Source organism: Scleropages formosus, chromosome 5, assembly GCF_900964775.1.
Source record: "Scleropages formosus chromosome 5, fSclFor1.1, whole genome shotgun sequence".
In the NCBI taxonomy this organism is placed as follows: Eukaryota; Metazoa; Chordata; class Actinopteri; order Osteoglossiformes; family Osteoglossidae; genus Scleropages; species Scleropages formosus.
Window position 1 is genome coordinate 6,889,462 of NC_041810.1, and position 21,012 is coordinate 6,910,473.

General features: G+C 52.7%; 1 protein-coding gene across 1 annotated transcript; it reads left to right on the forward strand.

Annotated features, from left to right (window-relative positions):
• Window positions 1–3,931: 3,931 nt before the first annotated feature.
• LOC108930787 (rho GTPase-activating protein 39-like) lies at window positions 3,932–20,118 on the forward strand. Its single transcript, XM_029252479.1, has 10 exons — window positions 3,932–4,288; window positions 9,448–9,906; window positions 12,493–13,621; window positions 15,775–16,369; window positions 16,896–16,991; window positions 17,412–17,485; window positions 17,597–17,796; window positions 18,140–18,231; window positions 18,566–18,735; window positions 18,852–20,118. Exons 1-10 carry the CDS (start codon window positions 4,275–4,277, stop codon window positions 19,044–19,046), a joined length of 3,024 nt encoding a protein of 1,007 aa, XP_029108312.1. The 5' UTR covers window positions 3,932–4,274; the 3' UTR covers window positions 19,047–20,118.
• The last annotated feature ends 894 nt before the right edge of the window (window positions 20,119–21,012 follow it).

Consider the following 21,012-nt stretch of genomic DNA (forward strand, 5'->3'; position numbering starts at 1 on the left):
ACGTGGACTGAAACCGCTTGTCCCGAGCGGGGTCGCGGCGAACCGGAGCCTAACCCAGCAACGCGGAGGGCGTGGGACCCGAGCGGGAGGGGACACACCCAGGAAGGGACGCCAGTCCATCGCAGGGCATCCCAAGCGGGACTGGAACCCCAGACCCACCGGAGAGCAGGACCCGGCCAAACCCGCTGCGCCCCCATAGAAAATACAATGTGAATGTGTTCGTTACATTAGCAGAAAGAGAGACATAGTTGCAATCGTGTGATTCTTAAGTACACCTTGTTTCTTTCCACCATATGTACCAACCAATGTTCATCACACGAGTAGCTGCATAAAGGTCTATGCAAATATCAACAGCTGCTAATCACATTCCTAATAATATATATATATATTTTTTTTAATAGACATTTACATTATGTTGTAGGAGTAGCTGCATGAAGGTTTATCCGTTGTTCAACAGGTATCATCTCAAAGTTATGGTGCGTGAACATTTACACGCTACATGGAGTTAAGAGGTCAGGGGAGAAGTGAGTCCGAAAGAGGTGAGTTTTAAGACCCTTTTTGAACGTAGAGAGAGTTTCAGCAGTTTTGAGTGAGAGGGGGAGGTTGTCTCACCGCATCGGAGCCAGAACCGAGAACCTTTGTGCTTTTGATTTTGGACCTTTTGTGTGTGGGATCACCAAGTGGGCAGAGGTGGAGAGGGGTAGCAGTCTGATGATCAAGTCTTGTAGATTTATTTATTGTTTACACATCTAATACTTACAGTATATATTATAGATACAATACACACACACACATTTTCTGAACCGCTTGTCCCATACGGGGTCACGGGGAACCGGAGCCCACCCGGCAACACAGGGCGTAAGGCCAGAGGGGGGGTGGACACACCCAGGACGGGACGCCAATCCGCCGCAAGGCACCCCAAGCGGGACTCGAACCCCAAACCCACCAGAGAGCAGGACCTGGTCCAACCCACTGCACCACCGCACCCCCATAGATACAATATATAAGTGTAATATATAGTTGTTGGGGGGGGCGTGGTGGCGCATCTGGTTTAGCCTGTGCCTGCTCTCCGGTGGGTCTGGGGTTCGAGTTCTGCTTGGGGTGCCTTGCGGCGGATTGGCGTCCCGTCCTGGGTGTATCCCCTCCCCCTCCACCCCCATGCCCTGTGTTGCTGGGTTAGTCGCCGGCTCCCGCGACCCCGTACGGGACAAGCGGTTCAGACAGTGTGTGTGTGTGTGTGTAGTTGTTACTAAAGTAGTGGATCTTTTACCAACAGTGATACACATTTTTTGTCATCATTTTGTATGATTCAGTGTTATTACACTGAATTACAAACTTGGTAAAATATCATTTATAACAGATACTTAAATGCTGACTGTTGAACATATAATTGTGTCAAATTTTGTATATTTCAATGTTGACACTACAAGATTCTGTTGTGTTTTTAGTTTTGTAGCTTGTTATTGTAAATTATTGTAGTAGTAATAGCATATGTGGTCCTCTGTGTTCGCACTGTGGTCCAGGAGAAGTGCTGCTTCACTCCTATGTACATCCTAAACATACTGTGGAAATGACAGTAAACTTTACTTTGACTTTTATATGAACAATAACAATAATTGAAAAGTAGCTACAAAGAAAAGTTTGTACTGTAGTTTGGTTTGTTTCTTTGTTAAACTCTGCAATAGCGAAATAGTTATTTTGTGTTTAAAAACATTTTGAACATGATTTTCTATGTTTTCACACTGTTGTACTACAATTTTCAGTAAAATATGACACATGAAGTCTTTTGACACGTTTGCAGTACAGCTTCTTTCTATGTAAACAAAAATATAATAAAAGACTGATGCTTTTTAAGAATTGTTCAATCATAACTGTATGGGTTTCGGTGTTTTTGCACTTCAAGTTTCAATAAAACATCATATGTGAAGGACATTTGGACGAGTTCATGAGTTTGACATCCGTCTTCACTTCTTCATGCAAAGACCTGGAGTGGAGCACAGCGCCACGTGAGTGCTGTCTGTGGGACACTGGGAACACACTGTAAAGTGACCAGGGATACACTGGGACACACTGTATGGTAAAAGCGGATCTAGTGAGGACACACTGTAAAGTGAATAGGGCTACATCTGCCTGGTGGCAGTCACAAACTGCGGTAATGGAGGCAGGACAAGCAAGACTAGACGGCCGAAGGGACACTCACGTCAACTGCAGTGTCCATGGGAACTGGGTACGAGAACACTGTGCATGACGTCCTGCTTCTGTCTCCCAGAGCAACCTGCACATTGTAGTCTACGTTGACCCGGTCCCCACCATCCTGGACATCGCCGGGCTGGACATCCCCCTCGACATGGGCGGCAGGTCCATCGTCAAGCAATTGGCCCCCCTGCAGCCTGACGACAGGTAGGAAACACTTTGATTTCGGGCTTTCGACTGGTGACCTGCGCTGTGTGGAGACAGAGACCAGGAGAAGCTGCTCTTTAACCACAGCAAGTTCCACCTGCTCCACCACTTCATTGAAGCACCTGAGAAAGAGGGCAGCCGAACCCCAGCCTCACAGTGGTACCACAGAAGCGACTGGTAGTGGATCACATTGTCACATCATGTATTATATTAATTCTTTTCAGGATGTTGCTCTATCTCCTAAAACACTTTTTAATAACGGTAATTATAAGTACGTACAGTCATACCCGTTATTGGCACTGTGCTTTACTGCCACCTAATGGGACACTGTCAATGCGGACGGATTGTTCCACCTGGACCACTATTATTATGTGATGCGCTGTGTCTGGACTGCTCTTCTGTAAAGATCTTGGACATAGCCATAACAAAAAGCAAAAAAACTAATTTCCATTCAGTGCTGGTAAACGCTGTGGGATGCTATAGCACCACGGCCTCGAGCAGCTGCACATCCAGCCTACGGAGGGACCACAGCTGCAGTTCAATATGGACACGGGTGAGCAGGACTCGTTCCGGACAGTTTCCGTGTGTGATGTCCAGTGTTTGTTTTTCCCCTTTGGGTCTCATTAGTGTCATCCCCCCCTGCGGGGGGTAAAGGGCGGAGCAGCTCTGAGGAGCACAGGTGCCACAAGTCACCTGACACCCGAGGAACACTGTGGTGAAAACACAAGGTTTTGTGATGTCGAAAGGGGTTTGTGACTCATGAGTCTCAGGAAGGGATGAGATCTGCTTCTGTTCCACTTTCTGTAGTTGAACCCGCAACCCTGTAAACCCTCTAACCGAGTCTCTTCTATTCTCATCAAGGAGGAACAAAAAGACAGTATTGGAACTGAGGATTGAGCTCAACTATTGCTCATTGCAGGTTGTGTCACACAGGTAATAATTTTATATCTGTGTGTGTGTGTGTGTGTACACGAATGTACAGTATGTATGTACTGTGAAGTCCCGGGGCGACTGACCAACTGTGATCTGTGATTTCGGCTGAGAAGCTGCTCACAGGGAGGGGGATGTGATGGTGCAGCGGGTTGGACCGGATCCTGTTCTCCAGTGGGTCTGGGGTTCGAGTCCCGCTTGGGGTGCCTTGTGACGGACTGGCATCCTGTCCTGGATGTGTCCCCTCCCCCTTCAGCCTTATGCCCTGAGTTGCCGGGTTAGGGTCTGGTTCCCCACGAGCGGTTCAGAAAGTGTGTGTGTGTGAGCTGCTCACAGGTCACACCTGGCTTAGAGCCCCGCCCACCTTGTCCCAAGGGACCGGGATCTTGGTACAGTTCCCGATTATGGCCACTAGGTGGCGCCGCTGCAGCCGCCCCCGCCCCCCCGGTGACTGTGAGCCCGGATCTACAGCGCAGGTTTCCCATCGCGCTCCTTCTTTACCGACCGCAGTAAAGAACGGAGGCTCGGGCGCGCGCGCGCACACGCAGAACACCCAGAACACCCGGTGCTGCCCCCTGCTGTCCCAGGAGAGAACACGTACCCGTGTGGGGAGGGCAGTCCGCTCGAATGGTGCCCTCCACACATTTATCGCATTTCTTACCCAAAGGAGGACGTCTCGCGCCCACACGCCACGTGCAGCGGGTATCAGATTCATATTCTGTGTGAACGTGAACATGACTCCCTCATGCTGTCGGTCCATTTTCGGCGGGTGGGACGGTGGAGATGCTGACGGGGTGGGAGACTCAACCGGGAGGGGGGGTGTAGTGAGGGGGGGACGCGCCTCCGAAGCTCAGTGTCGCGCGGACGCCCGACGCGCTCAGACGCGCTCGAGACGAGCGGGACCATCACGGCGAAGCGGTTCCGTGGGATGAGAGCAGAACACGATGGCCGAGTCGAGGTGAGACTCGGCGTTTGACTTTTGTTTCCTTTTTCTTTGTTTTGTTGTTTTTTTCTTCTTCTAGATGAAACGAGCCCCAATTTCGATATTATTCCCGAAATTAGCAATATAATTATAGGCGTGTTCTACTCCCCATGTGCACTTGTACTGCGGTACTTTGGGACTCGAACCTGCTTTGCTCCTTCATTTGAGTGTCCCTGAACTATCTTTTCACGGGCGCTCGTGCCGCTCATGATGATTGGGGGTGAATTTGCTGCCAGCCGAGTACCGTCCTTACTGTGGTACAACGGAGCCGACGCGACGTGGATGGACGAGAACTTATTGATCCCGAAGGAAACAGCACGAGGTTTTAAATCGCATCCTAACGTCACTGAAATACTCTCGGGGTTCGATCGAACTCTGGGCTGTGGCGCGAGACGCGTCCTCATGACCGGTCTCGCGCTGGACAATTTTTGGAAACGATACATATGGTTGTATTTGAGTTCCGCTCACCGCTTTGAAGTGTTTCCTGTAGGGCGCGTGGACCCGACTTCCCGGTATAGGTGTGTTTGAGCCCTCGGGGGATTCAAGCCCATGAGCTCTCGAACTGGGTGGTTAGTTAAGGCACCGACGAGACCGACACAAGTTACCCCAAAAAGTCCAGAACAGCAACACTGAAAGAGTTTGTTTCAATTGGAAAGAAGTGAACTTGGCAGCTGCGAAATGGAACAGGAGGTTCTGAGGTTGAGGCTCCTGAGTGAAGGGACAATAACATGAGCAGGTTCTGTGAAGTATGAGTTTAAATAAATGGAAACAGCTGTCAGCCCCTTAGGATCAAAAACCAACCCTAAAAATGGGCCTCAAGGTAAATCAGTGCGAAAAACTCGGTTCAGGAGTGCAAATCATAAGTGGGAATGAGGAACTGGTTGGTCACACACACACAGCTGCTGGGGAGCAGGGTGGCGCCGCTGAGCGGACCGTCGGATTCACGCTCTTAGGGGAAGCGTGTCGGATCAGCGTGTGTGGTTTGCTCTCAGCTCCAGATGTGTGTCGCTCCGCTCTGCTGGGGGCCCAGAAGAATGGGTTTGATCCGAGCTTTAGGGCGAGAGGTTTGGAACCTTCGACCACCAGGCTACTTCACATGGTTGGCCACTGCTGTTGTAGCACAGACTCTGGAACCAAACCACTACTGGTTCAGTAAGTATCCCTCTGTTCAATGAGTTCCCGAAAAGTGTATAGGTGCGAATCAGCGGTTAAGGGAACTTTGGCTAAGGGTACGAGTGGGTGTAAAATTGGCTGTTATGTCTCTGTGACAGGTGGAGAGAACAGAGACAGGGGTGCAGGTCTAGTATGAGGGTGTAGTGGGCTTTAGAGAGACGGTCCTGGGTTCAAATCCCCTTCTTCTCTAGTACCCTTGATCAAAGTGTTACTGCTGAACTGATACAGCGAGACCCTGAATTGTTGTATAAATAAGTAAAAGAGCATAAGTAGCTCAGTGTACAGAGCTAATGTTGCATGGAGTGGTTTGTTGAATTAGGAACAGCTGGTAGCGTAGTGGTTAGTGCTACTGCCTTTGGACCCAAAGGTTGCAGGTTTGAGCCTCACGTCAGGCTGTGGTACCCTTGAGCAAGGTACTTACCCTAAATTGCTCCAGTAAAATTTACCCAGCTGTATAAATGGGTAAATAATTGTAATCTCAACACTGTAAGTTGAGAAAAGCATCAGCTAAATGAATAAATGTAAATTAATAATATCCACAGCTATACAGTATATGGTAAATATGGGTGTGTCCTTTCACTTAATGAGACATGAGAGAGTGGTCACTGCACAGGTGAAGGTGTTTAATTGTCCTGGAGGGTCTCCCCCCTTGGGGGTCATGGCCAGTGATAAGAGAATTTCAGTGCTTCATGTTCAACCTGTGGTCAGAGGGACTCCTGACACAGCTCACAGAGGAGTGCCCTGTAACAGTGTAAGTGCTGACCACACATGGGTCACTGATTTACATTTATTTAATAGACACTTCTCCCCAAAGCAATTTCCAATGAACTCTATGTAGCCCACACACTTTATTCACTGTGGTGACTTACACTGCTAGATACACTACTTAGACTGGGTCACTCATCCATACATCAGTGAAACACACACACTCTCTTTCTCTGTCACTCACACACTATGGGTGAACCTGAAGAGCATGTCTTTGGACTGTGGGAGAAAACCAGAGCACCCAGAAGAAACCCACATAGACACAGGGAGAACATGCAAACTTCACACAGACTGAGCAGGGATCGAACCCACATCCTTTCACACCACCCAGACATTGTGAGAGCAGCCCTACTCGCTGTGCCACCCGTACCTCTCTTCAATACTCTGATAAATCACTTTCCAGACACATTCTTAGCCTCTGGCAGCCCAACAGGTCCTCCACTTCACATAATGAAATTAGTAAAATTATTAATGCATGCAGAGCATAAATGTTATACAGTCACACAATAGTTGTGGTTACACTTGAACACAAACTGCAAATAAATGAAATAATAATTTTTAAAGTACACTTAAGATTCAGTTCATCACTTGCTGTGATTTGTACACAAGTGGCCCTCGAACCCATTCGCAGTCAAGTTTGTGGCTCTTGACCCTCCACCTCCCACCTCCGCTTGTACTTTGCTGGGGGACGTTCTGCTGTTACGCAGCGTCACGCTGCTCTCTGGCACTCGCTGGCATGCGGTCATTGACTTAACCAGCCTTGTCTCGGGACATGGACACGGCATCCTGTTGGTGCTGAAGTGCGGGCAAGGTTGTGCGGAGGAGACAGGAAGCGACCCCCCCAGGATGACCAGTGACTCGGCAGGAACTCCAGTGGGAGGCTGACAGAGGGCGACTTGCTCTTTGCGCTGTCAGTGCTCCTCAGTGAGCAGGACAAGAGTCGTCTTTCATCGTCCAGCAGTTTCACGCCTCCACTTCTTGCGCCATGTGGACGGTCGCAGGGTCGACGGCAAGTGGGCTTCACGTCCGGATTCGTGGCCCCTTCACCTCCTGGACAAAGGTTCGCAGTTCCTTCGTGCTGCCGATGGTTTGAGACCTTCCTCGAAAGCTGGAGGGATTCAGCAGTTCTGGGGGACACAGGAAGGGAGGAATGGGTGAAAAGACTTGGTATTCCTGGTAAAAAGTCTCCACCCCCGGGTGTGTTTCCCCTCTGGCAGCTCTGCAGCTCTTCCTGGTTTGCGCTGTGGTATGATCAGGTCAGGTCGTGGTCATGCGTCTCGACTCCTGACCACACAGTCGGCGCGAGACGTGATTTCACTGCTGCTCGGAGACGTGATTTCACCGCTGGTTGACCGAAATGTCTGACCGAGGTAACGTCTGGACGGGGGGGGTGACTCGGTCCCTCCCTCCCGTCCCCGTGCAGCCAGGTCCCTCTTGTGCACCCAGCCCCCCGGTGGGAGTCCATGTCCTTGTTCCGCCGCCCCGTCAAGAGTGGAAACGGTCACTGGCGTTCGACTTGGATTTGACAGCGGGGACCATGCAATGAAGTAAAAGCACATTGTTATACAAATTTACGTGAATCAAAGTAAAACGCATTGAGGCCCAAAACTGCTGTGGAAAGTCACTCCAGAAATTTACCAAAGAACAAGAAGCAGTAAGTGTAGCGCGTTGGGCTTCGGCTCCGTTTGGAGGATCACCTGGATGGTGGGTGGAGATGTGGACATGAGGGAGAAGAGCGCCCCTCGCAAACAGCCTGGGGACACTGCTGGGGTGCCAAAGAGTGTGGCCTGAGGCACAAAGGGGTTCAATGGGGCTGGATGTGGAACGGCATGAGGGCAGGACTACGACCGTGTGTGTGTGTGTGAGAGAGAGAGAGATGCCAAAACGGCACCTTGCACTTTCCTAAGTGCTAAATGTCAGGGTGAACTCTCCCCCCCCGACCACTAATCCCCCCGGTCCAAATCCCCACCTGGGGGTGCCTCACAAATCTGCTCGCAGTCCAGTCCAGAACCCCCCCCTTCCCCCGGGACCAGATGGTTCTGCGGCTCCGAGGTACAGATCAGTGCGAGCTGCACGCACCCGGCACTTTGAAAGTAAGACGGCGCCTTAATCGGTTCCGTGACCCAAATTGGCTGCTTTTGGGCGTCTTGAGGCCCCGAAGGGTCCGTCTTGTGCCGTGTGAGCGGCACATGCTGCTCTGGTTTCCTTTCGCTACGTCGGCCCCTCGAACCAATTGGAACGCGGGAAGGTGGGGGTGCAGAGCTCCGGTTCAGCTGCCCACCTCCCGCGCTCTGAGTTCGACAGCACATGGACCTGCTGGAACCACCGTCTGCACGCGAGCTGAAGGAGGCGATGTCATCGGGCACCGGTCCCACCCACCCCCACCCCCCCCTTTGCCAAGTGTGCCCGCATTTCTGTGCTCCAACTGCAAGACACTCCCCATAGCACCGGGACACTGGACGCAGGTGGACAGTGGAAAAGCAATAAGCTGCAAATGGGCAGGAGTTTGTTCCTGACTGCTCTGACCAGGGATCTCGGTCGACTCCGGTGGACGGTCCTCGTCTGTGGTAACAAAGGACCGTTTTCAGTTTGCCTTCCTTTATGTGGGAGGGATTCAGCAGCTCTGAGGGACACAGGGAGCTCATTTCACCACCACCCAGGGACCAGTGCTTGGTAACATTTAACCAGCCAGGGTTGCAAGGTGGTTAAGGACTGATTGTAATTGATTGTGTGTGTGTGTGTGTATCTTTCTTTCTCTCTCTCGCTCTCTCTGTCACCTGATGATGACATCTTCCAGGAGCCAGTGCGGCTCTGGTCTTGCGCCCAGGGCTTGCTGAGATCTGGATGACTGGTGCAGGACCACTGGGGGGAACAGAAGGCTGGCAGCAGGGGCTCGTGGGGCGGGTGGGGGCAGTGGTGGTAGTGGGGGCGGAGCTGGACACGGGATGTGGGGGACACTATTCATTGTCCAGCCTTTCCTCTCTTGCTCATTGTCTGTTGTGGTGTTTCTCTACTTGTTCTGTGTTTGAGATGCTGCTCAACACATTTACCCACAGTAAAAGGACACAAGAGTGGCCCCCCTTTGCATTTGATGATGGTCCCGGGTTTGAATCCCACCTCCTGCTGTAGTTCCCTGAACTGATACAGTAAGAAAGCACCAGCTGTCCATTGGTTCATCACCCTTTCGCCTCCCGCAGGTCCGACTGGGTGGAGATCCTGGAGCCGCGCTCTCGCCGCCGCATGTACGTCAACCTGTCAACGGGGGAATGCGGTTGGGAACCCCCCCGGGGAATTGCACCCCGCCCCGCTGACGGCCGCCAGTGGTGGGAGCTGTTTGACGTCGCCAGTGGCCGATTCTACTACTACGACCCGGTCGGCCGGCGCACTGTCTGGCACCGACCGAGGGGCTGCGACATCGTCCCCCTGGCGCGGCTGCAGGCCGCGAAGCTCGGCTCCGAGGCAGAGCATAGTGGGCGTGGCACCGGTGGGGCCGTGGGCGGGGCAGAACGGGGAGCGGCCACTGAGGGACGCTGCGCAGCCTTGGCTGAAAATGGACCTTTCGCCCCGCCCCCCCTGCAAGAGCTCGACAGCAACCGGAGAGAGACCCCCCCTGGGTATCCAGCATATGGGAGTGTCGGCAAGAAAGACACGCTGAGGTACCGTATACCCCCAGCACCAACATGTCATCCGTCCTCTTTATTGTGTTCAAACACTCATTATGAATCTGCATATGAACAGTTATGACACTTGAACTGCAACCCCGCCCCCCCCGATATTTTTATTTTATTTATTTTTTTTTGCATCTACTGCGGTTTTTGTCCACCCCTCCCAGCCCATGTTTACCCAGTATGCACTTCCACTCATCTGCTCTCCATCAGGGCCTTTTTTGGCCACATTTCAAGTGCTGAAAGGAGGACGTCTGTCTCCGCTGCCAGGAAAGTACCTCATTCCCGCCCCCGACACGTGAGTGAAACTGGTCACACGGTCCACCGTTAATGTGACTCAGCGTTCCTCCGGTCCCTCCGGCGTGGCGGTTCCTGACCTCCCAAGTCTTGGGCCATCTGACGGAGCTGGACTCCTTTAGGGGAAGCTCTGCGCTTCATTGGAAAAACTCTGGAGCATATAGTGTTTGTATACAGTGGTCGTATAATGGTCATACTGTTAATAGGGGTTATACAGTGGTCACTTATAACAGTCATGCAGTGCTCATACAGTGGTCCCATAGTGGACCATACAGTGGTCATACAATGGTTGAGTAGCACTACCTCAGAAGTTCGAAATTCCATTAGAATTCTGATGCAGCTCAAGGGCCCCAGAGTGGAGCTGCAGTCAAGCCATCCTGTAGAACATGCTGCAGTAGGATGGTCCCAGCAGATGGGGCTCGAACCGCCGATCAGTCCAGCGTCCACTCGGCTCCGTCTCAGGAAGTCTTTCTAGAAACGTGTGGTTCTGTCAGGTGTCAAACCTCGTTCAGTTTCACTTCTGCTTTCAGCACTTTCACTTTGTCTATGATCGCTGACACGAGTTGTGAAATATCTGTTCGCTGCTTTGGACCTTCTTACACAGGACTCCATGTCCATCCTTTGGGTTGGGGACTGGGGACTGGGGACAGGGGCCTGGGGATCGGCTCCGGACCACGGCGACCCCGCACCGGACAAGGCGGTCGCTCGGAGGTCACGGCTCCCCGGGGATTTTCCGTTGGAGCCCAGCGATGCCAAACACGTTGTAGCACAGCAGGAAGTGAGACGCGACACCAGCAGACCCCGGTTTGAAACATCAGGTTCTTTCCTGCGAGGGACTTTCTCGCCTTTCCACACTCCGGCGTGCGAGACGACTCCGTGCGTCTTCAGTGTATCGGAAAGAGGAGCAGCTGCAGCTGTCGTTCCATTCGCTGTCGGGAAACGGTAGCGGCTCAACTCTCCTTCGAACCGTTGGCAACGGGGCTTTTGGGGGACGTTGGACGTCTGCTGGACATTGAGCACCTTGACATAAATCACCAGCGCTCGCCCACACCCGGCGCTCGTCCTGCACTCGCCGCCGTCTGGGGTCGCGACTCGTCACCGGCCTGGAATGAGGCTCCTCTAACAGCCAGCGGTAGGGATAGGACATGTGGGACAGTTACATGTTGACTGTGATTTATTGTCAGTCTTCTTTTGACGTGTGATAAAGGTATTTTACCACCCAGTGAAGTACTTTTATGGTACTGCGCTCCCGCACAGGGATTTCGAACCTGAAGGCTGTTGGTTGTAACCCCACTCTTTTTCGCAGCTTGCTCCAGTAAATTACCCAGCTCTATGAAAGGGTTAAAAAGTATGAGGGTTTTTGATAAGTGTTAAGAATAAAATTAGACAGTTTGCCTGTTTTATTAATAGTTTTATTGATCTGTGATGTGTTTTTCCAAGCAGCTGACAGCATGAGATTTGTACGCTGAACTACTTACGCTGATTTACCCATTCATATACACACGTATACAACAGGGCGATTTTTACTATATCCATCCAGGGCAAGTACCTTGGACAGGGTACTACAGCAGGATATGGGGTTCAAACCTAGGAACCTTTGAGTTGGAGGTGACCACTGTAAACGCTACGCCACCTGCTGGCTCAGTAAACATTCTAGTACCATACAGGTACGGACCAGGCAGAACTCTAGCTGCGTAGCCGTGTTCGTGTGTTCGCTCCTGTGTCCGGAACACGCGGTAAACCCCCCCCCCCCCCCCTCTTGTGTCGCATCTAGAGCACTAACACACTTCCAAAGTGGGCCAGAAATTCTTAATTTAGATGCGTGTGTGTGTGTGTAGACACAGAGGGCCTGTCGGGACCCGGGTGTGACGGGTGCTTTTTCACGGTGCAGCGTCACACGTCGACCGCCATACGAAAACCGTGACCCTGTTGGGATTTCTCCTCGTTCCAGATATTTGGACAAGTGTGCTGTGGATTCTTTCCCAGGGGGTTCACCTCCATCGCCCGTTGAAGCCGAGCAGGAGTGGACATGGGATTGTTATTTGATTTTCTTCAGTGAATCGTCACTTAAACAACTGCTGCAAAGGAGCAAATGACAACAGCAACAAAACATTTATTATTCTTTTTTATACAGTGTGTATATATAGGTAACATTTAACAATAAATTAAAAGTAACAGGGCGGTGCACCCGACCGGCCAGTCGTTCCGCTCTCCAGTGGTCCTCATGCTCAGATATGATTAATATGAGTTTTATAATCTCAATATTCTTCTCTATCATAGAGACGTCTCCCAAAGGTGGCAACCAGTTCCAGGTTCGAAGGCGAACACGTTGATGAAGGTGCACAGCATGGGGCGGAGCCGGACTGCCGGTGCCCCTGGTGCCCCTAGCGCCCTCATGCTTCACCAGCGCAGAAGCAGCAGCAGCAATATAGCGGTGGCCACACCCTGTGGACCCCCAGCAGGGGTCCGGGACACGGGTCGGGCCCTCCGGCCCCCGACCCCCAGCGTTAGGAGCTACGCGCCCTGCTGCCCCACGGGCTCCAGCCTGCGCATGCCCCGGGTCCTGACCTCACGGGCGGAGTCTCCCCGGCCTGGCACCGAAGCTCCACCTACCTACGACGAGCCCCCAGTGGAGTCCCCCGTTTACGACGAGCCCCCGGCAGACATGGAGGTGGAAGGGGCCACGTCCAAGGGCCTCGACAGGCATGCGGAGAGGAGCCCCTCGGACTACAGCCCCGCTGGACGGGCGTGCATTCGACACATGGTCAACGTGGAGCTGCCTCCTCCCCGGCCGGGCTCTCCTCCCCCTGCCACACCCTTGGCCACGCCCACACAGTGCCAGGCCCAGCAGAGGGAAACGGCCAGAACGGGAAGGCCTTCCTGGAGGGGCCTGGAAGACGTTTTGCTCAGGGGTCCCGAGGGTCGACACAGCCGGCAGGGCAGCTTGGCCTCCCAGGAACTCCCCTACCGCGACTCTGACTACTCGACGAGGCCCTCCCCTGGTCTGCGGAGGAAGAGCCGGCGGCGACCCACGGTAGCACACGGCCGCGCCGCCTCAGCGGGGGCCCGAGAGCTCGGCGTCCTCAATGAAAGGCTCGTGGCCGAGATGCGGGCGAGGGCGAGCCGCTCCAGCTTGGGGGCGGAGCCGTCAGAAGGCCCCGCCCCTCGGGCTCGCTCCCCGCCCCGCTCCTTGCACGTCCTTGCCGTGACCCCTTCCTCAAAGGATGGCGTCGCGACTGGCCGAGCCTCGCAGTCCCGTCGCCATGGCGATGTGTCTCCGGCGCCCACACCTGCCGTGGATGCCGCCGGGGGCCATAAGCGCACCTATGAGAAGGTGGACACGTTGGAGAAGAGTGCCACCAGTCAGATCAGCCTGTCCTCACCGGAAAGTCCAAGCTCCCCTTCTCAGGTGCGTGTGTGTGTGTATGTGTGTGTGTGCGCACCTGCATGTGTGCACATGAGACACCACCTTTAACCACTGTCCCTCCCTCCTGACCCATTTTACCAAAGGGACCAAACATGGTTTACGCTTCTTGTTTGTATTGGGCGTTTTCCTGTCCTTCTGAAAACTGTGATGAACTCGCCGGACTCTTTGCGTGTTTTGTGTGTTTGCGTGTCATTGTTTCAGAAACACGTCTGTGTCCGTTTCCGAGCAAGAAGGTTATTCCCATGGTAGACGCTTTCGTTACAGACAATAGGAATTCAAGGGTTTGTTGTAGGTTCGAGTCCCAGGAGGGTAGGCCCCTTCCCCGTGCAAGCGTGGTACATGAACGGAGCACCACGGTCGGTTGATAAATACTGACCAGTGGACCGTGAGCAGAGCACTGGGCTCAACCGCCATCTCCACTGACTCCTCAACTTCGAGACACGATCAGGACCAGAACTCGTGTTGTTTGCAACTTCAGATCCACGTTTAATTCGCAGTCAATATGAGTGTTTCCATCTTCCCCCACCTTATGTTCTGAAAATATCCCGGATATAGCCGTCTAGGTAAATAACGGTACTGTGCGGGATTTAATATTTTTATTAACTTTGAGCAACATTAAAATGAAAACTAATTTAAACACTTAAAAATATTGTTTACATTTTTTCCCTTAGCAGACGCTTTTGTCCAAAGCGACTTACAACAGATACTATGTAGTGTCATCAGCCCACACACCTTATTCGCCATGGTGACTTACACTGCTAAATACACAACTTACAAGGGGTTACTCATCCATGCATCAGTGAAACACACTCTCCGTGACACTCGCACACTATGGGGGAACCTGAACAGCATGTCTTTGGACTGTGGGAGGAAACCAGAGCACCTGGAAGAAACCCATACAGACACGGGGAGAACATGCAAACTCCATACACACCAAGCAGGGATCAAACCCACGTCTCCTCGCACCACCCAGGCTACTCGCTGTGCCACCATGCCGCCCCCGTTTCCGCAAAGGGTCAACAATTTGCACTGAACACCAATCATCCCACGAAAATGATCGACGTTCCTCGCATCGTGATCGATCACTGACGCTCAGGTGAAACAGACAGGACCGTAAACACTGCAAGCGAGTTGAATTAAGGTGGTCCCACCCTGTTCAGTCTGAGTGCTGCGATCTGCTGGCAGCAGAAAACTGATGAAAATGCAGTTAAAACGCAGTAACTAAACTGGACAGCGTTTGTGTTCAAAATCTCGGAAGTCGACCGGTACACGAGGAGCCACTGTGGTCGCGTTTCACTGACGAGTTCAGTGGATTTCAGAATATTGAACTGACCTCTTGACCATCTGGTCAACATGGAAACAGGAGTAACAACCTGCCTTCAGCGTCACGGGGGCTGCGGCTCAAACAAGGTTTTACTGCGGTATTGGACAAGCTGAGGCATTAGGGATCGGTGCGTTGAGTTGGGGCTCTGGGCCAAGGGCCGACTGTCCCGGGGGTGGGGGTGGGGGTGGGGGCGGGGGGGCTCCAGGCTGAAGCCCAGCTCCGGAATCAGGTTCTCTGGGCAGGAAGAAGGGATGCTGGGATGCAGATGGTTCGGCAAGGGCAGCCGGGGCGGAGGCAGGTGGTGTAGTGGGGAAGGTTGCTGGTTCCACTCTTGGGACCTGCTATATAGATGTGGGACAGTGTAAGACATTTAATGTGGTTTCTATAATAACGCGGCTTGTTCCGTTATAACATCTTGAAAGGAAAATGTATATCTTTTGGAAGCAGCAGGTGACATAGTGGTTAGAGCTGTTGACTTCCACTCCAAGGATCCAGGTTCGAGTCCCACCTCCTGCTGTAGCAGCCTTGATCAAGCAGACGCTGCTGAACCACCTACTGTCATTGACCCGTCTATATGGCACAGCAGTGTAACTCTCTCTCTCACACACACACACAACTTGTATTAAGGACCCTTTATAGTCTTCCATGCACTGTGGGAGGAAACAGGAACACGAGGAGAACGTGCGAACTCCACACAGACTGAGCTTGGTTCGAACCCCCAGCCCAGGCACTGTGAGGCACCGCTGCTACCTGCTGTGCCACCGCCCTGTGAGCCTGATGTGTCGTCCTCTTTCCGTGTGTCCCTACCCAGGGGGGGACGCTAGATTCTCGGGACCTGGCGGAAGCCCGAACGCAGGGAGGTGCCACAGCAGGGGTCGCAACCTTGGACTCCCGCAGAGCAGGAGGAGGAGTGACGGTCGGAGGGGGGCCGGGCCCCTCCCCGGGTGGCGCTGCGCCCCCCGATTCCGGCATGGCGGACTGGGCCACCAAGCACCTGAACCTGCAGAAGAGGGGGATTTTCCGCCGGCGCGTCTCCCTGGGCAGCCTGCTGTCGTGGAGCAGCGGCTCTCTGCGGGGGCCCATGCTCATCACGAGCGACCGCGCGGTCAAACGCGAGGCCTGCCAAGTCTTCCGCCTCGTGCAGGCATATATGGGCGACCGGGCGGGCCGGCTGGACCGGCGCCACACCGCACTGCTGCTCGTCACCAAGTGCTGGGCGCTGCCGGGCCTGCGGGACGAGCTCTACGTGCAGCTGGTGCGCCAGACCACCCACAACCTGCGGCCCCCCAGCCTAGCAGCTGGATGGGAACTCATGGCCATCTGCCTGGGCTTCTTCGCACCCTCGCCCAAGTTCCGTCGCTACCTGGAGGGCTACATCCAGCGACACCTGGAGCCGGATCCTGAGGGTGAGGATCCTCGATTCTCCGCACTGCGCGTCTGCGTGTGTGCGCGTGCGGAGCTGTCATTGTGGTTCTATGTGCATGTAAAAACCTGCCATACTTCTTCACGTCTCTTTCCTACAAAGAGTGTGTCCCAAACATGGTGTGTTTGTGCAAGCAATGAGCACCGAACAGAATTTTGTCCATTTCTACCATCACTAACATAAAAATATTGCATCGAACAAAGCATTTTTTTAAAACTTCTTACTATATCTGAGATTCTTACCCAACATAAGTGAGGAATAAATGAACGAACAAACTGAACCGCAGACTGACTTCTGCTCCCAATTCTGTTTGTGCGCCGAGGAGCCGTCGGACACGTCTGTACATTTTCCGAAGTGATCCTTTCTGAAGATGAACATTGTTTTTGTCTCGATGCGCGGTCACCGCACGGTCGTTTACGGTAACAGGGCTGTGATTGTCCAGGGTTTGCAGTTCCGGGCTGCGCCGCTCCTCATGATAACACACGTCTATTTTTACTCGTCTCTCGCAGCCACAGATTATGGGGCAGAGCAGCAGGATGTGAAGAACAAAAAGAATTCCAAGTCCAGGAAAAAGAGGAAGCAGAACACGGAAGAGGAGGACGAGGGTGAGCGGAGTTCAGCGCCGTGGCCCAGAAATCTGGAGCAGGAGGTCACGGGGGCACTGCCAGGACCATGTTTTCCCCACATTTTTATTGTCATTAATTGCTATCAATGTGCCACAACTCTCCAAGGTGGCTTAAAGTGTGGGGTTTCTGCACTGAGCCACTTACACTGATTTACTCATTTGTGCAGCAGTGTAATGTTTATTGCATCACTTCAGTGTAAGTACCTTGATGAATGGCACTACAGCAGAAGGTGGGATTTGAACCCAGGTCCTTTGAGTCCTGAGGCATCGGCTCTGAGCACTGCGCCCCCTGCTGGACCCAGGTTGTGTTTATATGATGTTACCCGCACGCTGCGATTCCCCCCCCCCCCCCCATGCCCCATCCCCTCGTTCTGAGTTCAGTTTCCCGTTCCCTCCCCAGGACTGCCTATCAGCATGTATGCAAAGTACTGCTACCGGAGGCTGCAGAAGGTCGCGCTCACGGGGGGCAAGAAGGTAAGCGCTTGCGCTCCGAGTTGAGATGACAGGGCCACAGCAGAGCATGCTAGGAGAAGAGCGGGGGTGGGGGGACTGACCGTGATTCATACCGTGCCCCCGCTCATCCAGGGTCTCCGCAAGCCCACGCTGGAGGAGGTCGACCACTTCCGCAGCGCCATCGAGACGCCTTCGCTCTTCGGCAGCTCCCTGCAGGAGGTCATGGAGCGCCAGCGCGACCTCTTCCCCGACCGCCGCCTGCCCTGGGTGCAGGTGCAGCTGTCCCAGTACGTGCTGGCGCTGGGCGGGACTCGCACCGAGGGCATCTTCAGGTGGGTACGAGAGGCCGGTGGTACGAGTGCCCCTGCTGGGGCTGGGGCTGGGGGCGGGGCCTGGAAGGCATAGGGGCGGAGCTAGGTGGAGGGTGCCGCCACAGCGGGCTACCCCTTAACCCACTGTTCCTCAACTGGAAGCCGGATGAGAAGACGATGTTTGAGTTCACAAGGCTACCTTCTCCTGCCTCCGAATTTCGAATGCTATGAATCTTTGAAGGCTCCTCTGTGTCACTGACTGTCAACGTGAGGATGGGATGAACTGGTCAACAGTCGGTCCCCGAATGCTCTCACCTGCTGGACATGTAGCATTAAGTTGTTTGCACCACACTCTCGTGTTCAGGGTGCCCGGAGACATCGATGAGGTGAACGCGCTGAAGCTTCAGGTGGAGCAGTGGAGGACGCCGGAGAACCTGTCGGACCCCAATGTCCCCGGTAGGTTCGCACCCCCCTCTCGCTTTGGGGTCGTGATTTCGTGACTTCATCTGCTTCTGTCACATGTGTCCTTGAGCACAACTCTATTGCACAGACCGGAGCACTGCCTCTGCGGTATGTTGGCGCCCTCAACAGGTGGCTTGTTGTCCTTTAGGCTCTGCCCCCCCCACCAGACAGGCCACCAATGAGATATGGGCTACGACTCTTTAGCCAGTGGAACGACTGCAAAGGACATGCAAATGAAGTGTGAAACAGTCTGCGGTACAAATGACATTTCAAAGGCTTTTCTGTGACATGAGAACATTTTGTGTGTGTGGGTGTGTTTTCCTCAAAGCCTCTCTGCTGAAGCTGTGGTACCGTGAGCTGGAGGAGCCCCTCATTCCACCCGCTTTCTATAGCCAGTGCATCGGTAACTGCGAGGACCCAACAGTGGCCATCGCTGTGGTTCAGTCCTTGCCGGAGCTCAGCCGCCTCGTACTCTGCTACTTCATCCATTTCCTGCAGGTACACACACACACACACACACACACACACACACACACACACAGGCGCACACACACGGACACATGCGCATGACTTTTCCTGATCTGTCCCCTGTCCTCCGTCCCCCATTTGTCCAGATATTTGCCCAGCCGGCAAATGTGAGCAAAACCAAGATGGACGTGAACAACCTGGCCATGGTAATGGCGCCCAACTGCCTGCGCTGCCAGTCGGAGGACCCGCGGGTCATCTTCGAGAACACCCGCAAGGAGATGGCCTTCCTGCGGCTGCTCATCGTCCACCTGGACACCAGCTTCATGAAGGGTGTCGTCTAGAGCGTACGGGGGGGGGCGGTCAGCAACTCCTCCTCAGCATCCGCTGCCCATGTGTGTCCTGCTCAGAAGTGACGAGGCAAAACCCCCAAACGAAAGGAGTGTATCGCACGTGTATGACACGTATGTCAAATACATCTACAGTAAAAGGACCGCAGTGCCACGGCCCTTTGTCCACTCACACTCCCCGTATGATGTAGTGTCTGTAGTTCTACACGGGGGACGTTTACACTTAAATTTTCATATTTAAAAAAATTTCAAGTCAAAATGTAGCCCCCCGCGTGTCCCGCAGGTCCCGTCCTCCCTGCCATCGGCCCCCTTCGTCTCATTTCCGACATGCTGGAATCAGTTCTTGTTCCTCTCCGTTATTCTCTGCTTTGACATGAATGAACGGAGCTCGGAAACGTACCGTCCCACTGATAAGCGCTGATAGGCAAAGAGCCTAAATTGGCACAGTGAAATGAAACTGTCCCGACCCATAATGCATCAGCAGCATGACCCCGCGTCTCCTGCCCCCCCCCCGATCCAGGTACACGTGGGGCTCACGATACACACCTGTGTTACGCCGATGACGTTGGTGGACAGCAGTGTAGCGTTGGGATAACTGACACTGTGCTCACTTTATGGTGTTAATTTTTTAGATGTTTGATGCTTTGTCATACTTCCGCTCAAGAGGAAAACTTGTTTCAGCCATGGGACAGAGGACTCTAGTGGGGGAGACAAGGAAGGATCCTCACCCTGTCCCTCCAGACCCACGCAAATAACCAGCAACCTCCTCCCCGTAAATCCTTACAAGTCTTCTAACGTGTTCGGATAACTACAAATGTCCCAGTTCCTTCCAGGCAGTACATGAACGTGTGTCTTTATGTTCTGAGTAAAGAGTCCTCCTTGTCAAGTGTTTCAGTTGCAAGTCTTATTTCCTTAATGCAGAATTCCTGCTCTTTAACTCTGGTTTTATGTAGCGGTTTTTTTTTTCCTGTTTATGTGTATGTATATATATTATATATAATATTTATATTTATCTGTCACCTGGTGCTCCCAATGGCTCTTACACTGAATAGCCGAACTACAGCTAAATATGTAAATAGGCAGATGCGTGGAGCGCGAGGCTTCCAGCGCGCCTTGTCGCAGCTGGACGCCACGCGCTCCACGCATCTGCGTATTTATATATTATGTTAATTATATTAGCATGATCAATTATTTGAGAGAGAGAACTTAATGAAATTTTACTGTTTCTCCACATCGCTTGAGAAAGCGGGCCCTGGGCTTCGTGAAGTGTTCTCCATCGGTCTGCAAGAGCTAATTATTACATTTGTTACTAAAAGGTTGTAGGTTCACAGCCCAGGAGCGCATATTATATAAGTGTAACAACCGCGAACTTGGTTGTTTCTGGTGTAAAAGATACATTGTGTACATTCATTGTCACGTTGGTTTAAAATCTCGCACCTTTAACCCTGATTAAAAAATTTGCAGTAAAAATGGAGAGAGAGTTATTTTGATTGCGGAAAAACCCCGCAATCGGGGAACCTCGACTCGAGCGAGGCGAGGGAATGAAACACGAAGACGCAGCGAACGCTGATCCACTGTAATTTTACTTTTACTCTGTACACGAACTGATTTGAGAAATCGCTCCAGGTAAGGTCGGTAAAAGGTGGTTTGGCGCGCTGAATCACTGACACGTCCATCCTTTACGGGTTTTCCCGGAACTGTCCTAAGGCGAAGCACAGCGCGCGCGATTTTTAATACTAATATAACTTGTCAATTACCGCACATGCGATACACACCTCTTCAGCCAATTACTGTTGAATTCCGCTTTAAAATCAGGAACCCACAACTTTAACTGCGCACGGTTCCCGTATCAAAATTTGTAAAGTCAACCGAATTGTGTAATAAAAAACGAAATATGAAATGATCGTCTAAAATTAATGGCAATTGACGCTGACAGACAATTGACGCTACCAGCGCTCAT

Bases quoted from the DNA above. Each gene is read 5' to 3' on its own strand.
- LOC108930787 (XM_029252479.1), top strand. The intron at 9,907-12,492 runs GTACCGTATACC...TCTCTATCATAG, and splicing joins GGCAAGAAAGACACGCTGAG to AGACGTCTCCCAAAGGTGGC. The intron at 16,370-16,895 runs GTGAGGATCCTC...CGTCTCTCGCAG, and splicing joins CCTGGAGCCGGATCCTGAGG to CCACAGATTATGGGGCAGAG.